Source organism: Mustela nivalis (assembly GCF_964662115.1).
Source record: "Mustela nivalis genome assembly, chromosome: 7".
Taxonomy (NCBI): Eukaryota; Metazoa; Chordata; class Mammalia; order Carnivora; family Mustelidae; genus Mustela; species Mustela nivalis.
The window spans coordinates 108,724,048-108,750,234 of NC_139026.1; the positions used below are offsets into that span (position 1 = coordinate 108,724,048).

Sequence of the window (26,187 nt, forward strand, 5' to 3'; positions counted from 1 at the left end):
TTAGATAGTATTTAGAAAATTCTTGCTTTTGTCATTCTTATTGAAATGATATATAGGTCTATTCTTAAGTATTAGAAAAAGATGGAAAACCTTTAACCAGGAAAATTCTATGTGAAACTAAATTTTTCCTTCCTTCAAATTGTTAGAATGCTGTACATACTTTTTGATAACTTTTCTTTTTCATGTAATATATGATAAACTAAGTTTCCATACCCTCAGTTAATGAACTGTATATGGCTGCATAATATTCCATCCAGTGGATAGACCATGTGTCACTTAGCTAGCCACCCACCTGATGTTATGTCTTTGATTTTTCTCAGCTTGGTTGATGTTAATAGGTAGCAATAATCATGGTTGCTTTTTCTTTGAAGCTAAGCCTAGCACATCTGTTTTAATTAATTAATTAAAAATACTAAATGGGGACGCCTGGGTGGCTCAGTTGGTTAAGCAGCTGTCTTCGGCTCAGGTCATGATCCCAGCGCCCTGGGATCGAGTCCCACATCGGGCTCCTTGCTCCGCAGGGAGCCTGCTTCTCCCTCTGACTCTGCCTTCCACTCTGTCTGCCTGTGCTCGCTCTCGCTCGCTCTCTCTGACAAATAAATAAAATCTTTAAAAAAAAATAAAAATAAAAATACTAAATGTACTAATCTAAATGAACAGTACTAAATGTACTGAACCTTTAAATATAAGACTGTTCTATCTTGATAGTCGTTGCTGTTGTGCAACTTAAAGGGATACCATTCGTACAGATGATGTAAGTTGTGTTCCTAAGTGCAGTGTCACCATTGTCACCGCCTCCAAAGGGTTGCCATTGTGAATTTGTAGATCTTCTTTGTTTGATTTTTGCACTGGAAGGTCAGGCAAATTTTTATGTGTGCCTGCCAGATAAAAAAGTTATTTGAGATATTTATAGAATTGTCTATCAAGCATACCTAGACTTACAATGACCTTTGGTCTTTTCCAGGTTTTGCTTCAGATTACCCTTTTAATGCAGGTGGTCCCTAGTTCCATTATCTGTCCCATAAGCAAGTTTATCAAACAACTTACTTTCCCTCTCAGCAATTTATAAAATCTGTCAGGAGCAGTGGACTCTGAGTGTCTTGTCCTAAAGGTCTTACCTACACTTTCTGTATTGTTCAAATTAAATAGTTTTTAAGGTAAAATATAGTGGTGCTCTGATGAAGTTTATTACTTGTTAAATGTTCTTGTCTTCCCCCTAAGAATGCAGTTGTATTTATAATTGAAAGGAATATTACTGTTCTTTTTAAAAAGATTTTATTTATTTGAGAGAGATCATGAGTGAGAGAGCAGAAGCAGGAGGGAGGGATATGGAGAGAGACAGACTCACCGCTGAGCAGGGAGTCTGCTCTGGGACTCTAGGACCCTGGGAAGCAGATGCTTAACCAACTGAGCCACCCCAGCGCCCTATTCTTCTGTTTTATAGTAAAGTAATTAGAAAGATCAAGTAATTTGCCCAAGATGACATAGCCAGCTTGTTTTTCATTACAATAATCCACTCCGTGACTTACATGGTAAGAGAATAGCACAGTTGAGAAGGAAACTCAACCAAAGAAATAGTTGGTTACCAACCATAATCCTTGCTGGGCTTATTAACGACCATAAACAGTAATTGCCAATATAGGTGTGAAAGCTTTTCACAACCTAAACTGAGTTTAACACTTTGGGTTAGAGTTTCTCATGATTTTGTTGTTCTTATCTCATAACTGAAAGCACATGATTGGACAAGTAATACTTTTTTTCTCCTTCCTTCCTTTCTTTTTTTCTTTCTCTCTCTCTCTCTTTTTAAGATTTTATATATTTATTTATTTGACACAGAGAGAGAGAGAAAGAGAGAGAGAGAGAGCGTTCAAGTAAGGGGAACAGTAGAGGGAGAGGGAGAAGCAGATTCTCTGCTGAGCAGGGAGCCTGATGTGGGCTGGATCAGAGGCAGAGGCAGATGCTTAACCAACGAGCCACCGTGGTGCCCCTGGACAAATAATATTTAAAGGCCAATATAAATAGTCTGGGCAGAAACTCATTTTGGTAAGTTGTAATTGTGCCTAGTTGAGTTTTTTTGCCAGAGCATAGGGTAGTAGATAAACAGTTACCTAGAAATTAGGGGGCTTAGCAAATTTTTCCTTTTTCTATTTTATTAATTACTGTAGTTCCCTTTTGCCCCTGATTATGGAGAGTTCATGTAGACTGTACTTCTGCCATTGATATTGGAAGATACCCTTAACAAAGTAGGTAAAGGTCAGAGCCTCTCTATAATTTGCTCCACATAGTAAGTTGATGCTGATGACTGCTTAGAACAACTGTGGATAATATTATTTAAATGATGTTTAAAGTAGCTAGGTGATTGCAGGAAGTGTTTTGGGATTCCTTGTCCTTAGAACTATATCCTAGAGGAAGTCTCTTTTACCTTTACTCAGTGATTAGAACCTCAAAGGCAGAGTAATCAGTTCCACTTGACTAGGAATAAATCACCCACATTGAAACATGATAGTTCCTGACAACTGGCAAGGCTGATAAAAACCAAAACAAAAGATGTCAAAAAAAATCTGTGCCAATATGGAATTGGTATGCAGCTTTGATGAATTCACATGTAGCATGCATTTGGCATTAGTCTTGCTCTGATTTCATACATTTTTCTCTCTCTTTGTAAAATAAAAATTATACAAGGAGAAAAAGGCTTTATATAATATAATAATTATGTTGTTTCTATTTTTTTTTTAACAACCCAGTTATCAGAGCTATACTATGATTAGAGAAGGAAGTGTCATCTTTCTGTAAATAGTTATTTTAAAAAAAATCTTGAATTCTAAGTTCTACTCTACGGTAATAAACTGTATGTGTAAACCTGGTTGATTCCTCTCCTTTCTATTTATCATCAGGGACATAGACATAGAGAATAAGCACCAATTACTTTGATCTCTTCAAAATTATACTCATGCAGAAGTTGAATATACACTAATAGGTACTTTATGATCTCTTTCTGTGTCAGATGGGGTTTATGGAAAGTAGGAAAAAAGCCCGTAGGATTATAAAATATGTCATTTTCTGTAGCAGTCATTAATTTTCAATATGATAAAACAAGTAAGAGAAGGAAAATCTTTTAAAATCTTTTCCACTGTTTCATTGTCAAGTGCTTTCTAGTCCAAACTAGCTATTTCTTTCTAGCCCTTGGACATCAGGGTACACAGACTGTTTTAATAATACCTTGATACTGAAATCCTGATTATCAAGCCCGTTTGGCTCTGCCCACTAGCTTGAGTGTATTGCGTTTGGATATATGTTTCTTCCATGGAAGATGTACTTTTGCATTTGCAGTGGTTTGGTACCTCCAGCCTTCATTCTTTGCTTCAGTAAGGGATATGATTTTAGTATAAGTGACCATAGTAAAATGTACTATGTTTATTAGTAAACAGTATTTAAAAATAAGGGATAGTTTATGTAAAGATGCGTAAGTCATTTATATTATTGTCTTTTCTTTTTTTTTTTTTTTTCATCACAACATAATTTATAGCATAGTGATTTAAGAGTAGGATTCTAAAGGTTGATTACTTAGTAATTAGTTTCTTAGTAATTCATAGTCTTCTGGTGATGCTTAAATAGTTGTTATATATAAAGTTCTTACAACAATGCCTGACTTAAAAAGAATACTATTATTTTTTTAAAAGATTTTCTTTATTTATTTGGGGTAGAGGGGGCAGGAGAGACTGAGTGAGAAGGAGAAGTAGACCCTCTGCTGAGCAGGGAGCCTGATCCGGGGTTCTGTCCCAGGACCCTGGAATCATGACCTGAGCTAAGAGCAGACACTTAACTGACTGAGCCACCCAGGTGCCTCATGAAGATACAATGTTCTTTTTAAATGTTAGTTATCACCACCTCCTCCTCACCACCACAACCATTATGATTATTGTTATATTGTTATTTTAGGGATTTTGTGATTTCTGTTCCCACAAAATGGAGAGGGCTCCCCCCCCGCCCTGATAGCCCAAGCATATTTAAAAGAGTGTTTTCCCATTTAACACGATCCCAAATCATTTTTATTGTTCACATTCAAGTATGTATGCAGTCGATCCAGTTTTTTCCTTGGATATTATATTCAAAGCTCTTTGTAAGTTTTTTTTTTTTTTAAGATCCTGTTGATAATTGAATTTAGTACAGAAATAGGAAACTGTATATTTTATAGAAATTGCATAGTAAGTACTGAAATACCATGATATGACACTCTTGCGGTGATCAGCTTTTACATCATCAACAGTAGTTGAGAGCACGATTTTGAATCACAACCACAGTGAGGATATTTAACAGCAGCTCTCCGTAGGGCTCATGTTATCCATCATGTTGCTGGGTAAACTAAAAGAGAAGAGTTTTGTACATCCTCTTCCTCCCACATACCACACACAGCATCTTTAGCGTTTATTCAGTGCTTATGTAGCTAGTTTGCACATATCGGTGTCTATTTCAGGTCTTCCTTGCTGATGGCAGCTTCCCCAAAGGAGGCTATTTTACTGTCCACTGTCCTTCATTTTGTCCGTTCTTTTCACTATGGAATGTTTATTCCTCCTCTTTAGACGTGAATAGCCATCCTTTTCTTCCCCTCCAACTCAGCAATCTGTTTAGACAGCTGGGTAATTGAAAAAGAAAGTAGCTTAGGGAGAACTTGTTAGTGGGGGATTTTACCAAGTTTAGCAGCTTCTGCACCTGAGTATTTTATGAAAAGTTTTTGCCTGCAAAGAAGAATGGATTCCTTTAATAGTGTGACTACATAGAAATTGTATGATTGGTATTGTTAGTAGTTTATTTTAATTTCTTTCTTAGATGCTGAAGATGGTGGTGGGGGGAAGAAGGGTGTTCTCCTTATGATGCATGTAAGGGCTATTTGTGTATTAGGTGGGCTTGTAAAACAAAATCTGTTTTCTTGTATGTAAAACTTGGTTGGTTCTTTGAAATTTTATTTTAAATAATGGCTCTTGTATTGCTCTTTCTTGACAAGAAAGTCTAATTAGCAGTGTGATTTTATCTTTTCTTTGCCTAATAAGGCTTATATGTTAGCAACTGGAATGACATGTGTAGCTGGTTGAACATGTAAACAGCAGGACATGACGTTCTCTGTGTATATGAAGTATTAGATTTTTGAGTGGCAAAATTCTCTTTACTGGTTGTGAGTTTACCTAAGGATTGATCCACATGAGACTCTAATAGAAATGTTGATTAAATGAAGACTAATGATTTTCTTCTGTGATGGTGTTTTCTCTGACAGCAGCTTTTGAACTTTCAGTGGCATTGAAAAGACTGGAACCCATTTCAGGCATTTTAGTGGTTTACCTGTATGATTATTTCATTGTTAAAGAATAAAAATCTAAGCCTTACACAGCATTTATGATATCTTCGTCTGAAGTTACCATATCTTTTAGCATAGCTTATTTTTTCTTCTAGTGGAATTCTTATTCACTCTAGAGAGAGACTTTTCTCTTTCCCTGTAGAATGAGGCAGTTACTTAATGAGCTTATATTAAATTGATTAGTGCAGAAAGTTATCTGATTGTTGTATCTAGACTTCTGTTTTGTTTGTCATTTTTATTAAATTCTGGTTAGTTAACATATAGTGTAATATTTTCAGGAGTAGATTTAGTAATTTATCACTTATATATGACATGCAGTGCTCATCATGATAAGTGCCCTCCTTAATACTCATTGTCTGTTTAGCCCACTCCCCCACCCAACTCTCCTCTATTAACCATCAGTTTATTTTCTGTAGTTGAAAGTCTCTTTCAGGGGCACCTGGGTTGGCTGAGTGGGTTAGGCCTTTGCTTTTGGCTTGGGTCATGATCTCAGGGTCCTGGGATCGAGCCCCATGTTGGGCTCTCTACTCAGTAGGGAGCCTGCTTCCCCCTCTCTCTCTGCCTGCTGCTCTCTGCCTACTTGTGATCTCTCTCTCTGTCAAATACATAAAAAATCTTAAAAAAAAAAAGTCTCTTTTATGGTTTGCCTTTCTCTTTCTCTTTTTTCCTTTCCCCTATGACCGTCTGTTTTGTTTCTTAAATTTCACATATGAGTGAAATCACATGGTATTTGTCTTCCTCTAACTTATTTCTCTTAGCACAATACACTCTAGCTGCATCCACAACGTTGCAAATGGCAAGATTTTATTCTTTTTGATGGCTGAATAATATTCCTCTATGTGTGTGTGTGTGTGTGTGTGTGTGTGTGTACACGTACACCACATCTTCTTTATCCATTCATCAGATGATGGACATGTGGGTTCTTTCCATAATTTGGCTATTGTAGATAATGCTGCTATAAACATCAGAATGTATGTGCCCCTTCGAATCAGTACTTTTCTATCTTTTGTGTAAATACCTATTAGTGCAGTAGCTGTCTTGGGGGATAGTTCTATTTTTACTTTTTGAGGAACCTTCATACTGTTGTCCAGAGTGGCTGCACCAGTTTGCATTCCCACCAACAGTGTAAGAGGGTTGCCCTTTTTCTGCATCCTCGATAACATCTGCTGTTTTTATGTTGTTAATTTTAGCTACTCTGACAGGTGTTAAGGTGGTATCTCAATGTGGTTTGGATTTGTAGTTCCCTGATGATGAGTGATATTGAGCGTCTTTTTATGTGTCTGTTAGCCAGTATCTAGACTTCTTTTGTTGTTCCATTCTTGGCAGGAGTTTATGTGTATGCCTAAATTCAGTTTCTAGAAGTCTAAGCTTATATATTATTTATTTACTGATTAATGAACTGATATTTATCATACACCTACTGTGTGCCAGATATGAGGGGCAGGATCCAGTCTACGTGTAGAGACACGTATCAAAGAATTACGATATGGTCAGGGATTAGTGTTATAATGTAGATGGGATAAATAGAGATAAAGGTGGTAAACATATAGATAGATGAAAGAATGGAGAGAGTCTGTGTATGTATATGTAACATGTATATGTGTGATTGAGTATAAAGAGCATTTTATTCTAAAGGAGATCTTTTCAAAGGAGATAATATTTATGTTGCTTTTTGAAAACCATGTAAAATATACCAGCTCACTCTAGTATTAGTTTAGAATGGACTAATTTATATCTCTTCTTGATTTTTCTCTATAGTACTTATCTCTAGCTTACATACTGTGTTTATTTCATTCATTTAATGTCTGCTGTACTAGGATGTTACCTCTTTGAGGATAGGGATTTTTGTCTGTTTTGATTACTTCTATATTCTCAACACTGAGAAAAGTTTCTGGCACATAGCAATAGCTCAAGTATGTGTTGAATGAATGAATGAAGTTTGTGAGATCTACAGTAATTACCTTATTTTCTTTTAGTTTATTAAGACTATCTTGCTACAATTCCTTCATGTTTATTTCCTCAGTGTTTTTCATTATATGTACTTTAACCTCCCATGATAACATCCTGTCTCTATAATGTTTCTCAAACCAACCCTTCTTTTCCCATCTCTCTTAGCTCATTTAATCTTTAGTATCTCTTGGGGGATTGATAAACTCTAATTATTTTCCATCTCTATACAAGTCTCCTTAAATTTTTTTCTCCAGACCCATCAGAATTATCTGTCTAAAATGCAGAACTGACCAGATCATTTCTTTGCTTAAAAATACCTAATGGTTCCCATCTGTCTAGAATAAAATTTGTGCTCTTTAGATTGCACACAAGACCATCCTTAGCTTGGATTCAGCTACATAATGGTTAGTTCTCTTACCATCTTATAATAAAACTTGGTCTATTCATTTTTCTTTGTACCCACTAGTGCCTTGCAATATAATAAAGAATTTGGTAAATACCTCCTTGAGTAAATGAATGCATATAGATGTGTATGAAGGAATGAATATCTACAATAAGGAATTTCATTGAAAATGCTTCACGTTTACATAAAAGGTGATATAAAAATATATTTTTACACTAGCATTTAAGAACAGTTTTTCTTTATAGAGCTGATTTGTCTTTCTTACTATCTTGCTCTAATTCACTGTGAAGTGATTTACAGTGTCATTATTGAAGTTATCCCATTTCTTTTTTTATATATAATTTTTTATTTTTAAAAATAAATATATATTTTTTATCCCCAGGGGTACAGGTCTGTGAATTGCCAGGTTTACACACTTCATAGCACTCATCCTCCCCAATGTCCATAACCCCACCCCCCTTCTCCCCACCTCCCTCCCCCCAGCAACCCTCAGTTTGTTTTGTGAGATTTAAGAGTCACTTATGGTTTGTCTCCCTCCCAATCCCATCTTGTTTTACTTATTCTTCTCCTACCCCCTTAAAGCCCCCATGTTGCATCTTCACTTCCTCACATCAGGGAGATCATATGATAGTTGTCTTTCTTCAGAAGGATGCTGTTTAGTCTCCATGTATTTGGGTTCTTTCCAAATTTCCTCTTGTGATTGAGTTCCAGCTTCAGAGCATTGTGGTCTGAAAATATGCAGGGAATGATCCCAATATTTTGATACCAGCTGAGGCCTGATTTTGGACCGAGGATGTGATCTATTCTGGAGAATGTTCCATGTGCACTAGAGAAGAATGTGTATTTGTTTGCTTTGGGATGAAATGTTCTGAATATATCTGTGATGTCCATCTGGTCCAGTGTGTCATTTAAGGCCTTTATTTCCTTGTTGATCTTTTGCTTGGATGATCTGTCCATTTCAGTGAAGGGAGTGTAAAGTCCCCTACTATTAGTGTATTATTGTTGATGTGTTCTTTGATTTTGTTATTAATTGGTTTATATAGTTGGCTGCTCCCACGTTGGGGGCATAGATATTTAAAATTGTTAGATATTCTTGTTGGACAGGTCCTTTGAGTATGATATAGTGTCTTTCCTCATCTCTTATTATAGTCTTTGGCTTAAAATCTAATTGATTTGATATAAGGATTGCCACTCCTTCTTGCTTCTGATGTCCATTAGCATGGTAACTTCTTTTCCACCCTCTCACTTTAAATCTGGAGGTGTCTTTGGTTTTAAAATGAGTTTCTTTTAGGCAACATATAGATGGATTTTGTTTTTTGATCCATTCTAATACCCTGTGTCTTTTGATTGGAGCATTTAGCCCATTAACATTCAGGGTAACTATTGAGAGATATGAATTTAGTGCCATTGTATTGCCTGTAAGGTGACTGTTACTGTATGTTGTTCTGTTCCTTTCTGATCTACCACTTGTAGGCTCTCTTTGCTTAGAAGACCCCTTTCAATATTTCCTATAGAGCTGGTTTGGTGTTTGCAAATTCTTTCAGTTTTTGTTTGTCCTGGAAGCTTTTAATCTCTCCTTTTACTTTCAGTGATAGCCTAGCTGGATATAGTATTCTTGGCTGCATGTTTTTCTCGTTTAGTGCTCTGAAAATATCATGCCAGCTCTTTCTGGCCTGCCAGGTCTCTGTGGATAAGTCTGCTGCCAATCTAATATTTTTACCATTGTATGTTACAGACTTCTTTTCCCGGGCTGCTTTCAGGATTTTCTCTTTGTCACTAAGACTTGTAAATTTTACTGTTAGGTCACAGGGTGTGGACCTATTCTTACTGATTTTGAGGGGCGTTCTCTGCACCTCCTGGATTTTGATGCTTGTTCCCTTTGCCATATTGGGGAAGTTCTCTCCAATAATTCTCTACAGTATACCTTCTGCTCTCCTTTCTCTCTCTTCTTCTTCTGGAATCCCAATTATTCTAATGTTGTTTCGTGATGTCGGAGGCAGGCCCCTGGCCAGGGCGGCCTCCACAATTAAAAGATGGTGCCTGGCTAGTTGCCAGGTTAGGATTGCCTCGTGAGACTAAACGGAACACCCAAAGAGGAAGTAAACAGCATTGGTTGCTAGTGAAGTTGTTTGTTTAGGTGCACAGCCTGATTCGCTCCCTCCTGTACCCTGCTCGCTGATTGGTCATGTAAACGTATATAAGTGTGTAGACTTGCGGAAATAAAGAGAGAGAAGATACATCTGAACTGGGGCTTCTTGTCGTCCTTGCGGGTCGAGGGCAATATGTCTTATGGTGTCACTTATCTCTCAAATTCTCCCCTCGTGGTCCAGTAACTATTTGTCCCTCTTTTGCTCAGTTTCTTTATTCTCTGTCATTTGGGCTTCTATATCGCTAATTCTTTCTTCTGCCTCATTTATCCTAGCAGTAAGAGCCTCCATTTTTGATTGCACCTCATTAATAGCTTTTTTGATTTCAACTTGGTTAGATTTTAGTTCTTTTATTTCTCCAGAAAGGGCTTTTATATCTCCCGAGAGGGTTTCTCTAATATCTTCCATGCCTTTTTTGAGCCCGGCTAGAACCTTGAGAATTGTCATTCTGAACTCTAGATCTGACATATTACCAATGTCTGTATTGATTAGGCCCCTAGCCTTCGGTACTGCCTCTTGTTCTTTTCTTTGTGGTGAATTTTTCCGCCTTGTCATTTTGTCCAGGTAAGAGTATATGAAGGAGCAAGTAAAATACCAAAAGGGTGGCAACAACCCCAGGAAAATATCCTTTAACCAAATCAGAAGAGACCCCAAATCGTGGGGGGTTGGAGTGGAGAAAGGGGATAAAAAGAGGTTCAGAAAAAAAAGAAAAAAAATAAGCAATTAAAAAAAAAGAATAAATAGTATAAAAAAGAAAAATATATATATTAGATAAACTAGTTAAAAAAACGTTGAAAAGGGTAAAAGTTAAAAAATATTTAGCAGAAGAAGAGAAAAAAAATTGAAAAAGAAAAAAAAATTAAATTAAGTACACCGGGAGAAAGCCATGAGTTCCGAGCTTTGCTTTCTCCTCCTCTGGAATTCCGCTGCTCTCCTTGGTATTGAAACTGCACTCCTTGGTAGGTGAACTTGGTCCTGGCTGGATTTCTTGTTGATCTTCTGCGGGAGGGGCCTGGTGTAGTGATTCTCAAGCATCTTTGCCCCAGGCGGAATTGCACCGGCCAGGCTGAGTAAGCTGCTGGGGTTTCCTTTCGGGGGCTTTTGTTCCCTGAGCGCTATCCGTAGAGTTCCAGTGGACGGGAATGAAAATGCGGCCTCCTGGTCTTTGGCCTGGAGGAGCCGAGAGCCTGGGGCCCCACTCCTCAGTGTGCCCTCAGAGAACAGCGCCCAGTTACTTTCGTCTCCGTGGCCTCCCGCCGCATTTCGAGCTCACCAAGCCTGTGACCGGTTCAAGGTAACTCCGAGCTGTGAGCTCACTGTCGGCTGTCTCTTTAGCTGGCTTCCCTGTTGTAATACCAGTAAGGTCTGCTACGCTCAGACACCCACGATCCTTCTGTGTCCCTGCTGGACCTGAGGCCACGCTGACCCCACGTGGGCTTCGCCCCAGTTTAGCCTCTGGAGCAATGTGCCTCAGTGGAACAGACTTATAAAAGTCCCGATTTTGTGCACTGTTGCTTTGTAGCTTGCCGGGAGCCGGCCCCTCTCCCCAGGGTCTATCTTCCCTTCGCCTTGGATTCACTTCTCTGCCAGTCCTACCTTTCAGCAAGTGGTTGATTTTCTGTTCGTAGAATTGCTCTTCTTCTTCTCTTCCATCTGCTGTTGGATTTGTAGGTGTTTGCAGTCTTTAGATATGCTATCTAGCTGATCGCCTGTTAGCTGAAGTAGTCTCAGCCTGCTACTTCTCCGTCATCTTGACTCCTCCCGAAGTTATCCCATTTCTCTTGTCTTTCCTATCTTTCCACTCTCAATCCCATCTCTAAATGTTGGTTCTTTTCTCTCTAGCTACTTTCCTTATTTTTTGAGAGATTTATGTATATGCATATATGTCCATAGCTACATGTGTGTCTTTTCTGTGTTCTGGCTCTAAATTCTGTCTTTTAAATTTTGCATTCAGTTTGGAGACCCTTAGTATTAAATTATTTCTGTGGAACACACATTCAGAGACAGCCCTGATCTATTTCTAACGTAAAATTATTTTTATTGTGACTATTTGTATTTCTCTTAATTTCCTTTTTTTCCCCCACACTTAGATTGAAAATCTTCAAGAGCAACTTAGAGATAAGGAAAAGCAAATGAGCAGCTTGAAAGAACGGGTCAAATCCTTGCAGGCTGACACTACCAATACTGACACTGCCTTGACAACTTTGGAGGAGGCCCTTGCAGAGAAAGTGAGTAACAGGTTTGGACCCTTTGTAGACACATTTGCTCTTCTTTCTCATTAATGTTAAATTTAGTAATGAGACTTGGATTTAAAAGGCAGAAGAAATCCCTTAGGGCAAAAGAGAAAAGAGTTTTCTGTAATATTGCTGTTGTAGATAGTATAATGGGATAGAAAAGCCATTTTGTTTTTGTCAACTTAAGCATCTGTTGCTAGGCAAGATGGATTTCACACTGGAGAGCAGTGGCTGAAAGTTTTCCCCTCTCCTTTCCTTCTTCTTTTCTTCCTCTTTTTTCTTCTTTACTTTAATAGATATATTAAATATCTATTAATGTAAATATTAAATATTAATAGAGAGGGGGGAGGGGCAGAGAGGGAGAGGGAGAAATAAACTCAAGCTGACTCTACACTGAGCTAGGAGCCTGATGTAGGGCTCCATCTCACCATCCTGAGATCATAACCAGAGCGGAAACCAAGAGTCAGACTCTTAACCAGTTGTGCCACCCAGGTGCCCCCATTGGCTGAAATTTCTAAAGCCTAAGCCATAAGTTCCCACTTACTGTCTCCTGAACGAAAAGAAAAGTACTTTTTATTTATCTCATCTGTTTGAACTTGGGGATGTGAAAATATCAGACATTGACCATTAGGAAGCAATATATAATTAGTTCTCCTTTACTGTACCATGGTAGTACCTAATAAAATCTGGGATTTTAGTTATCAACAGAAACACACTTGTTGTTTTTCTAGTCTTGGCCCAGCTACTTCATTTCACGTTTATGAGCAAACCTAAGTTTTCAGAAATGGTTGACATAATAAAGAAGTGGCCCAGCCAGTTAGGTGTTAATGTATTAGAAGGAGGTTTAAGGAATCTTGGTGGTGCATTATAATTGGATTTTTTTAAAGGAATAGGGTTACTGTTCCTTAAGTCTCTTGGACTCACAAGCTTCAGGGTATGTGCCAGGGATCAAGGCTTGATCCCTGGATATAGTCAGAAATAAGAACCAGAAATATACTTAAATTGCTTCAACTTTCAGACTTACCAAGTATCTGTTGACAGAAGTTTTAATGGACTGTCCCTCCACCCTTTTTAAAAAAAGATTATTTATTTATTTGAGAGATTGAGAGAGAGAGAGAGAAAACTGAGAAAGCAGGGGGAGGGGGAGGGTGGGAGGAACAGAAGGAAAGGGACAAGCAGTCTCCCCACTGAGCAGGGAGCCCAATGTGGGACTCGATCCCAGGAACTTGGGATCATTACCTGAGCTGATGGCAGACACTTAATTGACTGAGACACCCAGGTGTCCATCTCCCCCTCGCCCCCCTCCCCTTTTTTATGCTTTAATTCAACATATCGTAATCTCCTAAATCTCTTCCTTTTTTGATATGCAAATTGTGAGTCATTTCCATTGTCTGTGGGCAACATGTGAGTTACATATAAAAAATATGTGTTACTTATCAGTCTTAGGTCTGTGTGTGTGTGTGTGTGTGTGTGTGTGTGTGTGTTAAGTTTTTGTTATTGGGAATTGAATAAAGGGGATTTTTTCAAAAGGACTTCTAATACTATTTGAGATTATAGGAAAAGAAACCTAGGGGAATCAAAAGAACAAAGCTACATCTTTGTTATTGCAAGAGAGGTAGGAAGGGTGAATTCCTTGAAAAGTTGATTATTAACAGCTTATCCCTGTATTTTGAATGGAGCATGAAAATGTGAAATTTTATCAGCTGAAAGCTGAATTAGGGTCATATAATATAAGTATGAAAGGAATTTTCTTACATATTGATGTGTTCTCTCATCAGGAGCGGACAATTGAACGCTTAAAGGAGCAGCGGGACAGAGATGAACGAGAGAAGCAAGAGGAAATTGATAACTACAAAAAAGATCTTAAAGATTTGAAAGAAAAAGTCAGCTTATTGCAAGGCGACCTCTCAGAAAAAGAGGTTAAGATCACCAAAATAGAATGATTTGGTTTGCTTAGTGCATTGTATGTATATGTTGTTGGCGTTTACATAATGCAGAAAAAATGTATTTGATGGAAGATTTTCCTTAATATTCTTACAACAGGGCTTTTTAGAAGATATTAAGGGGAATTATGGGAAGCTTTGCAGAGACATAATAGATTGGATCATTCATTTCCTAAGTCTTTAGCTTTTTCAATATGTTATATTGGTTTCTTACTCGTTAATGACATTTTTATAGATCCTAAAATAACTGAAGCTGTCACACATGGAAATGCTATGCTAATGGTAAGAAGGGTGATAAACAAAATTTTATGTAATGGAGGACTGTGTATTTATAATATCTCTTAAAGTACATCTCAGTATTGGCAGAGAAATCATAATGAATTGCTGACTAATTAGATTACTTAGTATATTTTGGTCTTGCTTTTGGAAGGTCCTGTTAATGTGACCCAAATAGTAAAAAATACTGCCTGTGATCATGTAATAATGCCTGAGCTTTAGGGGCACTCTTGGATTTTATTTCTGGTTATCTTTAAGACAGTTTATGGATATTTAAATTTCTAGTGGAACTTTCCTTTTAAAAGGGAAAAGTATTTTATATTTAAGTCATTGTAGCTACTGCAGTAACTAGTAGTGAGCACTACTGCTAATGACTAGTTTCATTCATGAAACTTGATCTACTTTCATTTAATTTATGGGAATGAATATGTATTGGTAGAACTCTTTAAATCACAGTTCAGTTGGTATTTCTTGGGAATTAAGCTTTAGTTAGGACTCAGAAGCTGAAGCTGACGCTGTTTTATATTTCATGAATGTTCTTGAAATGGAAGTGTCAGTATATAGTAATAAAGAGCAACTATAAGCCACCAAGATAATAAATTTTAAAATTTACATTTCCATTTTATTTGTACTGAGTATTCTAGACATGTTTTGCTTCTTTCAGGCTTCACTCCTGGATCTGAAAGAGCATGCTTCTTCGCTGGCTTCCTCAGGACTGAAAAAGGACTCACGGCTTAAGACACTGGAGATTGCTTTGGAACAGAAGAAGGAAGAGTGTCTGAAAATGGAATCACAATTGAAAAAGGTTAAAGAAAATTTTTCCACTTTTCTTACTTTGCTTTAAATAAGAACGTAGTAGAGAGCTCTGCAGTGTTCAATGTGTAATAATTTGCCAATGGTGTAATATTCCCCCATAGTTCAAAATATCATTTATACCTTCATTAGTTCTCTTAATGTTCTTGTCTTGTTTTATTTTACTACTGAGAATCCTCAAAATTTTAGAGAATTGACAGATCAGAGAAAGATTAAAAAATGCAGCCCTTTTATGGACAAAGTATAAGACAGTGTAAAAATCTTAATTTTCTGATATGTTCCTTCCATTAGCACTAAGCCTCCTAGAAGGAGGTAATTTAGCAATGATAGTCACCCATGCTGCCAAGTATTAGGATGTGGGACATATATTTGTTTTCCATTTCTTTGATTTATTTCCCTCTAAGATTTATATGGCAATTTATAGTTTTCAAAACACTTTCATATTTTTAATCTCTGAGCTACCAACTCTGTGATCAGTTTATAGTTACAGTTTGAGCAGTTACATTAACTGAGGCCAGTTCAATTAGTCTCAACTATTGAGGCCAACTCAGTATTGATGACTAATGAGAAAGGGTGCAGCCTAGTCTCGACACTTTAAGTCTTGTTCTCCTTCCATATATTGGGTGTATTCAACATGATACCCTTACACGTAGGATATGTCAAAAGTAAAATCATGTTTAAAAACAATAATCACCCAGTATATTAAACTGCTATTACTTTAAAGTGTTACTTTTAGGTGAAGAAAAAGAAAGAAAGAAAATCTAATATCTTAAAGTTACTCGTGAATAAGTAGGAGAATTCTATTTGTGAGATTGCAGATTTTGATTATGACCAATTCAGATTTGATGGCTGGCTATTTTTCCTCACTGAAAAGGTGGAGGTAATTTTTTATTTTATACCTGAATATCGAAGATGAAGCTGCTTATATGTATTTTATGTAACAGAAGAGTAACTAACAAGAGTGATATTATTCATTAATATTCTAAACTCCCTTGTTCGTGACAATCCCACATTTTCTTCTGTTTGTTTATTTTTAACTTCTTTGTTACCACAGTCTCTTATATCTTGGACTTTAAATTTAAGCTTATGAAAAAAACTAAAGTTATCTTTGGGTAGAGGAGGTTGATGGCTTTCCCCTACTTGAATTTATTTATTTTACTATTGGCCAATTTTCTTTTCATGTTTTCCCTTGTTTCATTCTGGATTATTGTTTCTTTCATTTTAATTCATTACTGATATTTTCCTATTATACTTCTTCCACAATGCCCAACTCCAATAGGGAGGTTATTACTTTAGTTTTCTGTATGTTTCATTTGTTTTGTGCTTTTTCTCCCCTCTTTTAATTGGGCATTTTTTATAATTCCATTTTCTTGTTCCTTTTAACATATCAGTTATATTTCTTAAATCTTCTCAAGTGATTACCCTAGAGTTTGCCCTATACATTTTGACTTATCCTCCAACTTTATTGAGATATAATTAGCAACTAAAAATTGTATATATTTAAGGGGTACAACATGATGATTTGTGTATACATTGTGAAGTAATGACCACAGTCAAACTAGTTAACACATTCATTACTTCACATATTACTGTTTTATTTTTTTGTGTTGAGAGAATTTTTTAATACTCTTAGCAAATTTCAGGTATATAATATAGTATTAGTAAGTATGGTCACCATCCTAAATGTTAAATTCCTGGCATCCTAAATGTTAAATTCCTGGAGCTTATTGATCTTACAACTGAAAATTTGTACCCTTCCTTTGATTAGCATGTCTTCACTTTTCCACCCTCCAGCTCCTGACAACCACCATTCTATTTTGCTTCTATAAATTCCACTTTTTTAGATTCTACATATAAGTGAGATCATGCAGTATTTGTCTTTCTGTGTCTAGCTCAATTTCACTTAGCATAATGTCCCCCATATTTATTCATGTTGTCACAAATGGCAAGATTTCCTTTATTTTTATGATTAAATAATATTTCAGTATACACACACACAAATTGTATTTCCTTTATCCATTCATCTATTGATGGACACTTAGATTCTTTCAGTATTTGGCTCTTGTGAGTAAATGCTGCAATGAGCATGAGAGTGCAGGTATCTCTTTGAGATAGTGATTTCATTTCTTTTAGTTGCTGGATCACACAGTAGCTCCATTCAAAAATTTCTGCGAAGGTGTCATCATACTGTTTTTATAATGGCTGTATGAATTTGCATTCACACCAACAGGGTACAAGAGTTCCTTTTTCTTCAGACTCTTCCCAACTCTTATTTCTAGACTTTTTTTTTAAAGATTTTATTTATTTATTGGACAGCGAGAAATCACAAGTAGGCAGAGAGGCAGGCGGGGCAGGGGTGGGGGAAGCAGGCTCCCTGCGGAGCGGAGAGCCCCATGTGGGGCTCAATCCCAGGACCCTGAGATTGTGACCTGAGCCGAAGGTGGAGGCTTAACCCACTGAGCCACCCAGGAGCCTGTCTAGTCTTTTTGATGATAGACATTCTAACAGATGTTAGTTGTTATCTCATTGTAGTTTTGATTTGCATTTCCTTGGTGGTTAGTGACATTGAGCTACTACTTTTCATGTACCTCTTGGCTATTGGTCTGTCTTCTTTGGAAGAGTATCTATCTGTTCAGGTCCTTCACCCGTTTTAATGGGATTAGTTGTATTACTTGTGTCTGTGCTATTAAGTTGTATGAGTTCCTTATATATTTTGAATACTAACCCCCTGTCAGCTATAAGGTTTACAAATATTTTCTCCCATTCCGTAGGCTGCCTTTTTATTTTGTCGATAGTTTTCTTTGCTGTATAGAAGCTTTTTAGTTGGATGTAGTTTACCTGTTTTTGCTTTTGTTGTCTGTGCTTTTGGTGTCGTATCAAAAAAAAATGCAGTAAAACATTTTTAATCTAAATTCATTTTCAAAAAATGTTATCCCACTTTATATGTCATGCAGGTACATATAACAGAATACTCCCAGCTCCTTCCTTCCTTCCCTGATAACACTGTTATCATTCATTTCATTTATCCATGTACAATAATCACCCAGTACATTACTGTTATTACTTGAAAGTATTACCTTTTAGGTGAAGAATAAGAATAATAAAAAGATTTAGTTTTAGCTTTCTGTATATAAATATATATTTATATAGCTTTCTATATAAGATGTAGTCTTAGCTTTTCCTTCTCCAGTTCCCTTTTATATATATATGTGAGTTTCTGACCTATATAATTTATTTCTGCCTGAAAACTTTTTTTTTTTTTGAGAGAGAGAGCGCGTGCCAGAGTGCATGAGTTGTGGGGGAGGGACAGAAGGAGAGTAAGACTCAAGTAGGCTGCACTCCCAGCGCACGGCTCCATCTCACAACCCTGAGATCGTGACCTGAGCCGAAATCAAGAGTCAGAGGCTTAATTGAACCACCCAGGTGCCCTCTGAAGAATTTCTTTTAATATATTTTTGCAGGGTAGGTCTCCTGGCTATGAATTTCTTAGTTTTTATTTGTTTAAGAAAATCTCTATTTCTTGTTCACTTTTGAAAGATGACAACACTGGACGTGGGTTTCTAGATTGGACACTTTAAAGGTTTCACTCTGCTTTCTTCTTAAGTGATTTCTGATGAGAAATCTACTGTAGTTCTTAACATTGTTGTTCTATAGATAAAATGTTTTTTCCCCCTCTGACTTCTTTTAAGCTTTTTTGCCTTTCACTTTCTGCATTTTTAATATGGTGTGTCTTTGTATAGATGTATAGAATTTATATTGCCTGGTGTTCTGAACTTCCTGATTTGGTGTGTATCCATAATTTTGGAAAATTCTCAGCCATTATTACTTACAGTATTTCTTCTTCTTTCTTTTCCTTTTCATATTCCAGTTATGTGTATGTTACACATTCTGAAATTGCTCCATAGTTCCTGAATGTTCTGTACTGTTCTTTTTATTATTTTTTTCTCTTTCCATTTTATTTTGGGAAGTCCCTGCCTCCCTCCCTATGTCTGTCTGTCTTCCTTCCTTCCTTTCTTCATTAAGATTTTATTTATTTGATAGCACACGCAGAAGGGGATGGGGCAGGGGGAGAGGGGTGAGCGAACTCCCTGCTGAGCAGGGAGCCTAATGTGGGGCTCAGTCCCAGAACCCTGAGATCATGACCTGAGCTGCGGCCAGACACTCAACTGACCACTCAGGCGCCTCCATTTTGGGAAGTTTCTGTTGACTTGTCTTTAAGCTTACTGATTCTTTCTTCAACCATATCCAGTCTACTAAAAGGGTCCATGAAAGGCATTAATTTTTCTTGTGTTTTTTATACCTAGAATTTCCTTTTGATTCTTTCTTAGAGTGTCCACCTCTCTGATTGTATTACCGATCTATTTTTGATATTGCCTACTTTCCCCATTAGAGACCTTAACTGTTAATCAGTTATTTTAAATTTCATGTCTGATTAATTCCAACATCAGTGTCAAATATCTGAGTCAGGTTCTTATGTTTGCTCTGTCTTTTCAGACTGTGTCTTTTCTTTTAGCACACCTTATAATTTTTTTGTTGAAAGGCAGGTATGTTGTATTAGATAGTGGGTAAATAGGCCTATGTGTAAGGTTTTAATCTGGCTAGGAGTTGAGCTGTATTTAATGTTTGCTGTAGCTATAGGTGCCAGAGGCTTCAAATTCCTCTAGTATTCTCATCTCTTTTACTTTGGGTTTCTCTCTTCAGAAAGAGTTTGCATCTTGTAGCTCTTTCAGCTGTTATCCTTTGTTATTATATTGGAGCCCTATTGGTGTGGTGGTAAGATGTGGGGAAAGATAAACTTTCTATAGTCTCGTGATTAAGTCTTTGGTCTTTTATGAGCCTTTGTCCCTGGCTGTGACCTTCACAAAGGTTATCCCCCTTAGCTAGAGGGGGTAGAATGAGAGAAATGCCTGTCTGCTAGGTGGGATTAGACTCTGTTAAAATCTTTGCTCCTGGAGGCTCTGTGTTTGGGTAGAGTATAGTTTGGGCATATTTCACAATTACTGCTGCCCACAGCCTTACCAGAACCCAAAGGGATTTTTGTCAGTTCTTCACTTTGAGAACCTGGTGGGGTTTCTGGATGTTAAAGTCCATCAAAATAAGGTGAGTTTGCCCTAAAATTGCAGCTTCTAGGACTGTCATGCTCACTGTCCTGCTCATCCACACTCAGCCTCTAGTAATTCCTCAAAGTCACCTTTGAAGTGTTTCTACCAACAGCTTTGCTCTAGTTGGGTAGATTTCAACTATGACTCTTGATTTCAAAGGTGTAGTTTGCCCTTTGACCTTAGTTCTCTGATAGGTCCCAGAAAAGTAATTGATTTTCAGTTTTTTAACTTTTTCTTGTTTTAAAAATGGTAGTGATGACTTACAGACTTTTTACATGTGGGAGCTGAGGTTACAGCAGTTTTTTATATGGAGCATGCCTATACATTCTTGTTTTGTGAAGGTGTATATGTGAATTTTGCTATTTAGAATAACATCTAAAACCTAAAATAAAAATATAATTATTGCCTATATCTGGGGATCAACTTTAGTTTTATTAATTAACACATAAATATTTGTGAAATCAATAGGTTACCTATCCCAGGGAATTTGAGATTATATCACAGAGCTCGAATTAACAACATACATGGCTATTTATTTACTTATTTATTTATTGGCAGGGTGCATATCTGTATGACTCCGGAGAGGGGTGGAGGAAGAGGGCAATAAACAGACTCCCCGCTGAGCAGGGAGCCTGATGCAGGGCTTGACCCAGGACCCTGAGATCACAACCTGAGCTGAAATCAAGAGTTGGAGGCGCAAGTGACTGAGCCACCCAGGCACCCTCAGTACACGTCTCACATAGCTTTTTTAGTTCTACTAGATGTCAGATGAACTTGAGTATTTTGTATTATCAGAGTGTTTCTAAACTCATTAATTAATTAATTAATTAATTAATTTTTTTAAAGATTTTATTTATTTATTTGACAGACAGAGATCACAAGTAGGCAGAGAGGCAGGCAGAGAGAGAGAGAGAGGAGGAAGCAGGCTCTCCGCTCAGCAGAGAGCCCGATGTGGGGCTCGATCCCAGGACCCTGGGATCATGACCTGAGCCGAAGGCAGAGGCTTTAACCCACTGAGCCACCCAGGCGCCCCTAAACTCATTAATTTATATTGGAAATTGCCTTTTAAGAAAGAAGAGAAAAATCTTTGACTTTAAAATATGTCTTAGAATAAATGAGAGTATATTTCCTAATGTAAGATTGAGATAAGGATAAAGCAGTAAGATGTAATAATACTCAGAATAATTGTTAAATATTGTGCTTCAGATTTTAGCTCATTCTAGTAGGTAAATTTTTCCCTAACACTATTACATTTTAAAAGCAGGGCAGTGACATAGAGAAAGACAAATACCATATGATCTCACTTATATGTGGAATGTAAAATCAAAAATAACCTGAATACATAGAATAGATTGGTGGTTGCCAGGAAGGTGGGGGGAGTGGTGGTGTGTGGGCAAAATGGTTGAAGCAGGTCAGAAGGTAAAAAGTTCCAGTTATAAAATAAGTAAGCCCTGGGATATAATGTACAGCATGGTGATTATAGTTAGTAATACTTTACTGTATATTTGAAAGTTGCTAAGAGAGTAGATCTTAAAAGTTCTTATCACAGGAAGATTACTTCTAACTTTGTAGATGTTAATTACATTGTGGTGATCATTTCACAGTACACCACAGATTTGTCAAATCATCATTATAGTATACACCTATAAATAATATAATGTTATATGTCAATTATATATAAAAAAATAGAGCCAAATATCATCAAATGGTTTTGGGTTTTTTTTTTTGCTACAACTTTAATTTTTTTCCTTAAGGTTTTATTTATTTATTTCTCAAAGAGAGAGTGTACAAGCAGGGGGAGAGGCAGGCAGAGGGAGAAGCAGGCTCCCTGTTGAGCAAGGAGCCTGATGCAGAACTCGATCCCAGGACCCTGGGATCATGATCTGAGCTGAAGGTAGACACTTAACCAACCAAGCCACTCAGGCGTCCCTACAATTTTAATTCTTTAGGAGCTTATTAGGCCTAGGATTGTGTTGTCTTTGTTTTCTATATTAGCATTTGTTTTGTTTCGTTTTATAGCTTATTTGTAGGTTTATTTATTTGTTTTTTTTTTTTATATATATAGAAACTATTTTATTTTTTGTTTGTGGGAACTTTAAAGATTTTCTCTCAGCAGTTTGCAAATTGAACAGTATTGTTAACCATAGTCACCATGCTGTGTAGTACATTCTGAGAACTTACTGTTTTATAATTGGAAGTTTATACTCTTTGACCACTTTGATCCATTTCACATACTTCTCTCCCTGCCCGGGTAACCAACCATCTGTTCTCTATTTGTCTGAGTTCAATTGTTTAGATTCCATGTATAAGTGAGAGCATATAATATTTCTCTTTCTCTGACATACTGCATTTTGCCTGATGCCCTGAAGCTTCATCCATGTTGTTAGAAATGGAAGGAATTCCTTCTTTTTTTAATGGGTTAATAGTATTCCATTCTGTATATGTACCGTGACTTTTTTACCCATTCATCCATTAGTGGACGTTTAGGTAACTCCTGTCTTAGCCTCCATAAATAATGCTGCAATGAATATGGGAGTATGGATATTCTTTTCAATAGTGATTTTGTTTCCTTTGGGTGTGTACTCTGAAGCAGAATTCCTGGATCATATGGTAGTTCTGTTTTTAACTTTTTGAGGAAGCTTCATACTGTTTTCCATTTCTACCAACAGTGTTATAAGAATTCTCTTTTCTATACATCCCCACCATACTTATTTCTCTTTCTCTCTCTCTCTCTCTCTCTCTTTTTTTTTTTTTTTTGGTCAAACTATTCCAAAAAATAGAGAAGGAAGGAAAACTTCCAAATTCATTCTATGAGGCCAGCATTACCCTGATACCAAAACCAGATAAAGACTCCATGAAGAAAGAGAACTACAGGCCAGTATCCCTGATGAACATGGATGCAAAAATTCTTAAAAAAAAAAAAAAAAACACTAGCAAACCACACAACAGTGCATTAAAAAAAATCCTTCACCCATTCAAGTAGCATTTATTCCTGGTTTGCAGGGGTGGTTCAGCATTCGCAAATCAATCAAAGTGATACACAACATTAACGAAAAGAGCCATATGATCATTTGAGTAGATGGAGAAAAAGCATTTGACAAAGTATAACATCCATTCATGAGTAAAAAGCCTTAACAAAGTAGATCTAGAGGGAGTATACCTCAGTGTAATAAAGGCTTACACAAAAATCCTACAGCTTATATTATCCTCAGTGAGGAAAAACAGCTTTTCCTCTTCGTACAGTCAGGAATAAGACATAGATGTCTACACTCACTGCAGTTATTTAACTTAGCACTGGAAGTAGTAGCTGTAGCAATCAGACAACAAAAAGAAAAAAGGCATCCAAATTGGTAAGAAAGGAGTCAGACTTTCACTATCTGCAGATTATGTGATAGTTTGTTTAGAAAACCTGAGACTCCACAAAAAAACTGCTAGGACTGATAATGAATTCAGTAAAGTCTCAAGGATACAAAATAAACTATGAGAAATCTGTTGTATTTCTATACACCAATAATGAAGCAACGGAAAGAGAAATTAAGGAATCAGTCCTATTTATAGTTGTACCAACAACAGTTAAGATCCTTAAGAATGAACCCCTGACACAAAGAAATGGGAAGACATCCCATACTTATGGATTGGAAGAGCAACTATTGTTAGAACATCTGTACTACCCAAAGCAATCTGTACATTTAATGCAGTGCCTATGAAAATACCACCAGTAGGGTCACCTGGGTGGCTCAGGTGGTTAAGCATCTGCTTTCAGCTCAAGTCATGATCCCAGGGTCATGGTATTGAGCCCTACAGGGGGCTCTCCGCTCAGCAGGGAGAGGGTCTGACTCTTCCTCTCCCTTCACCCCTCCCCACCTTTGTGGTCTTTCTCTCTCAAATAAAGAAATAAAATACTAAAAAAAAAAAATGCCACCAGCATTTTTCACAGAACTAGAACCAACAGTTCTAAAATTTGTATAGAATCATGGAAGATCGCAAATAGCCAAAGCAATCTTGAAACACAAGCAAAGCTGGAGGCATCACAATTCTGGACTTCAAGTTTTATTACAAAGCTATAGTGATCAAAACAGTACAGTACTAGCACAAAAATAGAACAGAATAGAAATGGAGTAGAAATACTTCTAGCTTAGGAATTTATATCCTCTATGTGTATTTCCATATTTTATGCCTTCAGCATGAGATAATAACCTCAGAATTATTAAGGAAAGCCTTGAAGTTGAACTTCTGAGTTACTAGAACTGTAAAAAGTGCTGAATTCTTTTTTTTTTTCCTCGAGGGGGAAAATAGCTCTTTCTGGAGGATTTTTTTGTTGCAAGTTTTTAAAAATTACATATTTTTATTTTTTTACTTTTCTTTCTCTTTTTTGTTCTTTTCTTATACCATACCTTTTCCTTCTATGTTTTTTCTTCTTTTCTTACTGACACTTTCCCCCCCTTTAGGATCCTGAAATAGTATTAAGCCACCCATTTAGACCAGTAAGTGATGTGACAGAGTAGTGCCATAAAGTCCTGGTTGGTGTTTTTTCTGTATTTTGTATGAGTGGTTTTTTACTACTCTGTAGAAAATGAAGGCACTTTGATCTTTTCTCTCCCTTCCTCAATTAGGAACTCTAGATTTCTCAAAAAATGACTCCTTTCCAAAGAATATTGGGATGAATACAAAGTGGGAAAGTTTCTATGAGATCATAATTTCCTCCCAGGCTTGGAAGTGTTTCATTTCTGCTGCTTTTGCCTTGTTTTATTCTTAAATGAGTTCATTCATTCATTAGGGCTGCCTCTCTTTCCTCTAGATTTACTCTGTTGTGGCTTTTAACCATACCAGTTTAGGTTAGAATTTTGCTGACACATTAAAATACATGTCTGCCAGTGGAATCATTTTTAAAGGCCACTGTTAGTAACTGGATTTTCCTAACCAATTAAACCTGAAACAAAAGATGTTGGTAAAGGTTTTGGTCTTAGAAGTACAGCTTTTGCTTTGACAAATCATTTAGCCCAATTTATGGTAACATTTCTCTTTTACTTAAGGTATTTTGCATCAGTGCTTTCTGAAGTATTTCCTAGCAATATATATGTACCCCTTTAATATATTTTTTAAAGATTTTATTTATTTATTTGATAGAGAGACAGCAAGAGAGGGAACACAAACGGGGAGTGGGAAAAGGAGAAGCTGGCTTCCTGCAGAGCAGGGTAGTCATACATGTATGAATATGAATATTTCATTAATACATAAGCATGATTCATACATGCTTGGTAAAGCAGTATATAGGAAAAGGGAAGGGGGAAGTAAGGGTCAAGTGGGAATTAGAGCTCAGCATTGACTTTGGCAGTGAATCTCTGGCAATGCCTTTTTGAGGGAGATTGGAAAGATTATCTTGGAGAGATCAATAACAGATGAATAGTAGTCTAATGGCTTGTCTGAATATCTCACTTAGACTTAAAAAAACCCGTGTGTTGTCATATGATGATGTTTGGCCTGATATTCAGATATGTACAGTAGTACATCTAAACACAAATCCATTTGAAATCCATGATAATTATTTCTCAAGTTATTACTAATATTTTGTCTATGTAATATTTAAGCAGAGAAAAACTTCATAAATTAAAGACGAGCTATTAGATATTTGATAATTCTCTATTTAAATTGAAATATAGATGGTCCTTTGGGACATGGTTTGCCTGCTGCCACTATATATGTCTGATACTGAACACTTTTCTTTGAAGGCACATGAGGCAACACTGGAAGCCAGAGCCAGTCCAGAGATGAGTGACCGAATACAGCAGTTGGAGAGAGAGATTGCCAGGTATAAAGATGAATCTAGCAAGGCCCAGGCAGAAGTTGACCGCCTCTTGGAAATCTTGAAGGAAGTGGAAAATGAGAAGAATGACAAAGATAAGAAGATCGCAGAGTTGGAAAGGTAAGGATAGGCAAACTGAATGGTGTATTTACTATGTTAGATAGGT

The 26,187-nt window shown here is 36.8% G+C and overlaps 1 protein-coding gene across 21 annotated transcripts in view; it reads left to right on the plus strand.

The window, feature by feature from the left end:
* ERC1 (ELKS/RAB6-interacting/CAST family member 1) overlaps window positions 1-26,187 on the plus strand; it is a 550,222-nt gene that overhangs the window by 163,857 nt on the left and 360,178 nt on the right. For all 21 annotated transcript variants that reach the window (XR_014313630.1, XR_014313631.1, XR_014313632.1 and 18 more), the window contains 4 exons: window positions 11,941-12,078; window positions 13,863-14,003; window positions 14,968-15,108; window positions 25,948-26,141. Coding sequence is in view for 15 of the 21 variants with exons in the window: in XM_082738040.1 (XP_082594166.1) it covers window positions 11,941-12,078; window positions 13,863-14,003; window positions 14,968-15,108; window positions 25,948-26,141 (614 nt within the window). In the remaining 6 variants the exon portion in view is untranslated. The remainder of the gene's footprint in view (window positions 1-11,940; window positions 12,079-13,862; window positions 14,004-14,967; window positions 15,109-25,947; window positions 26,142-26,187) is intronic.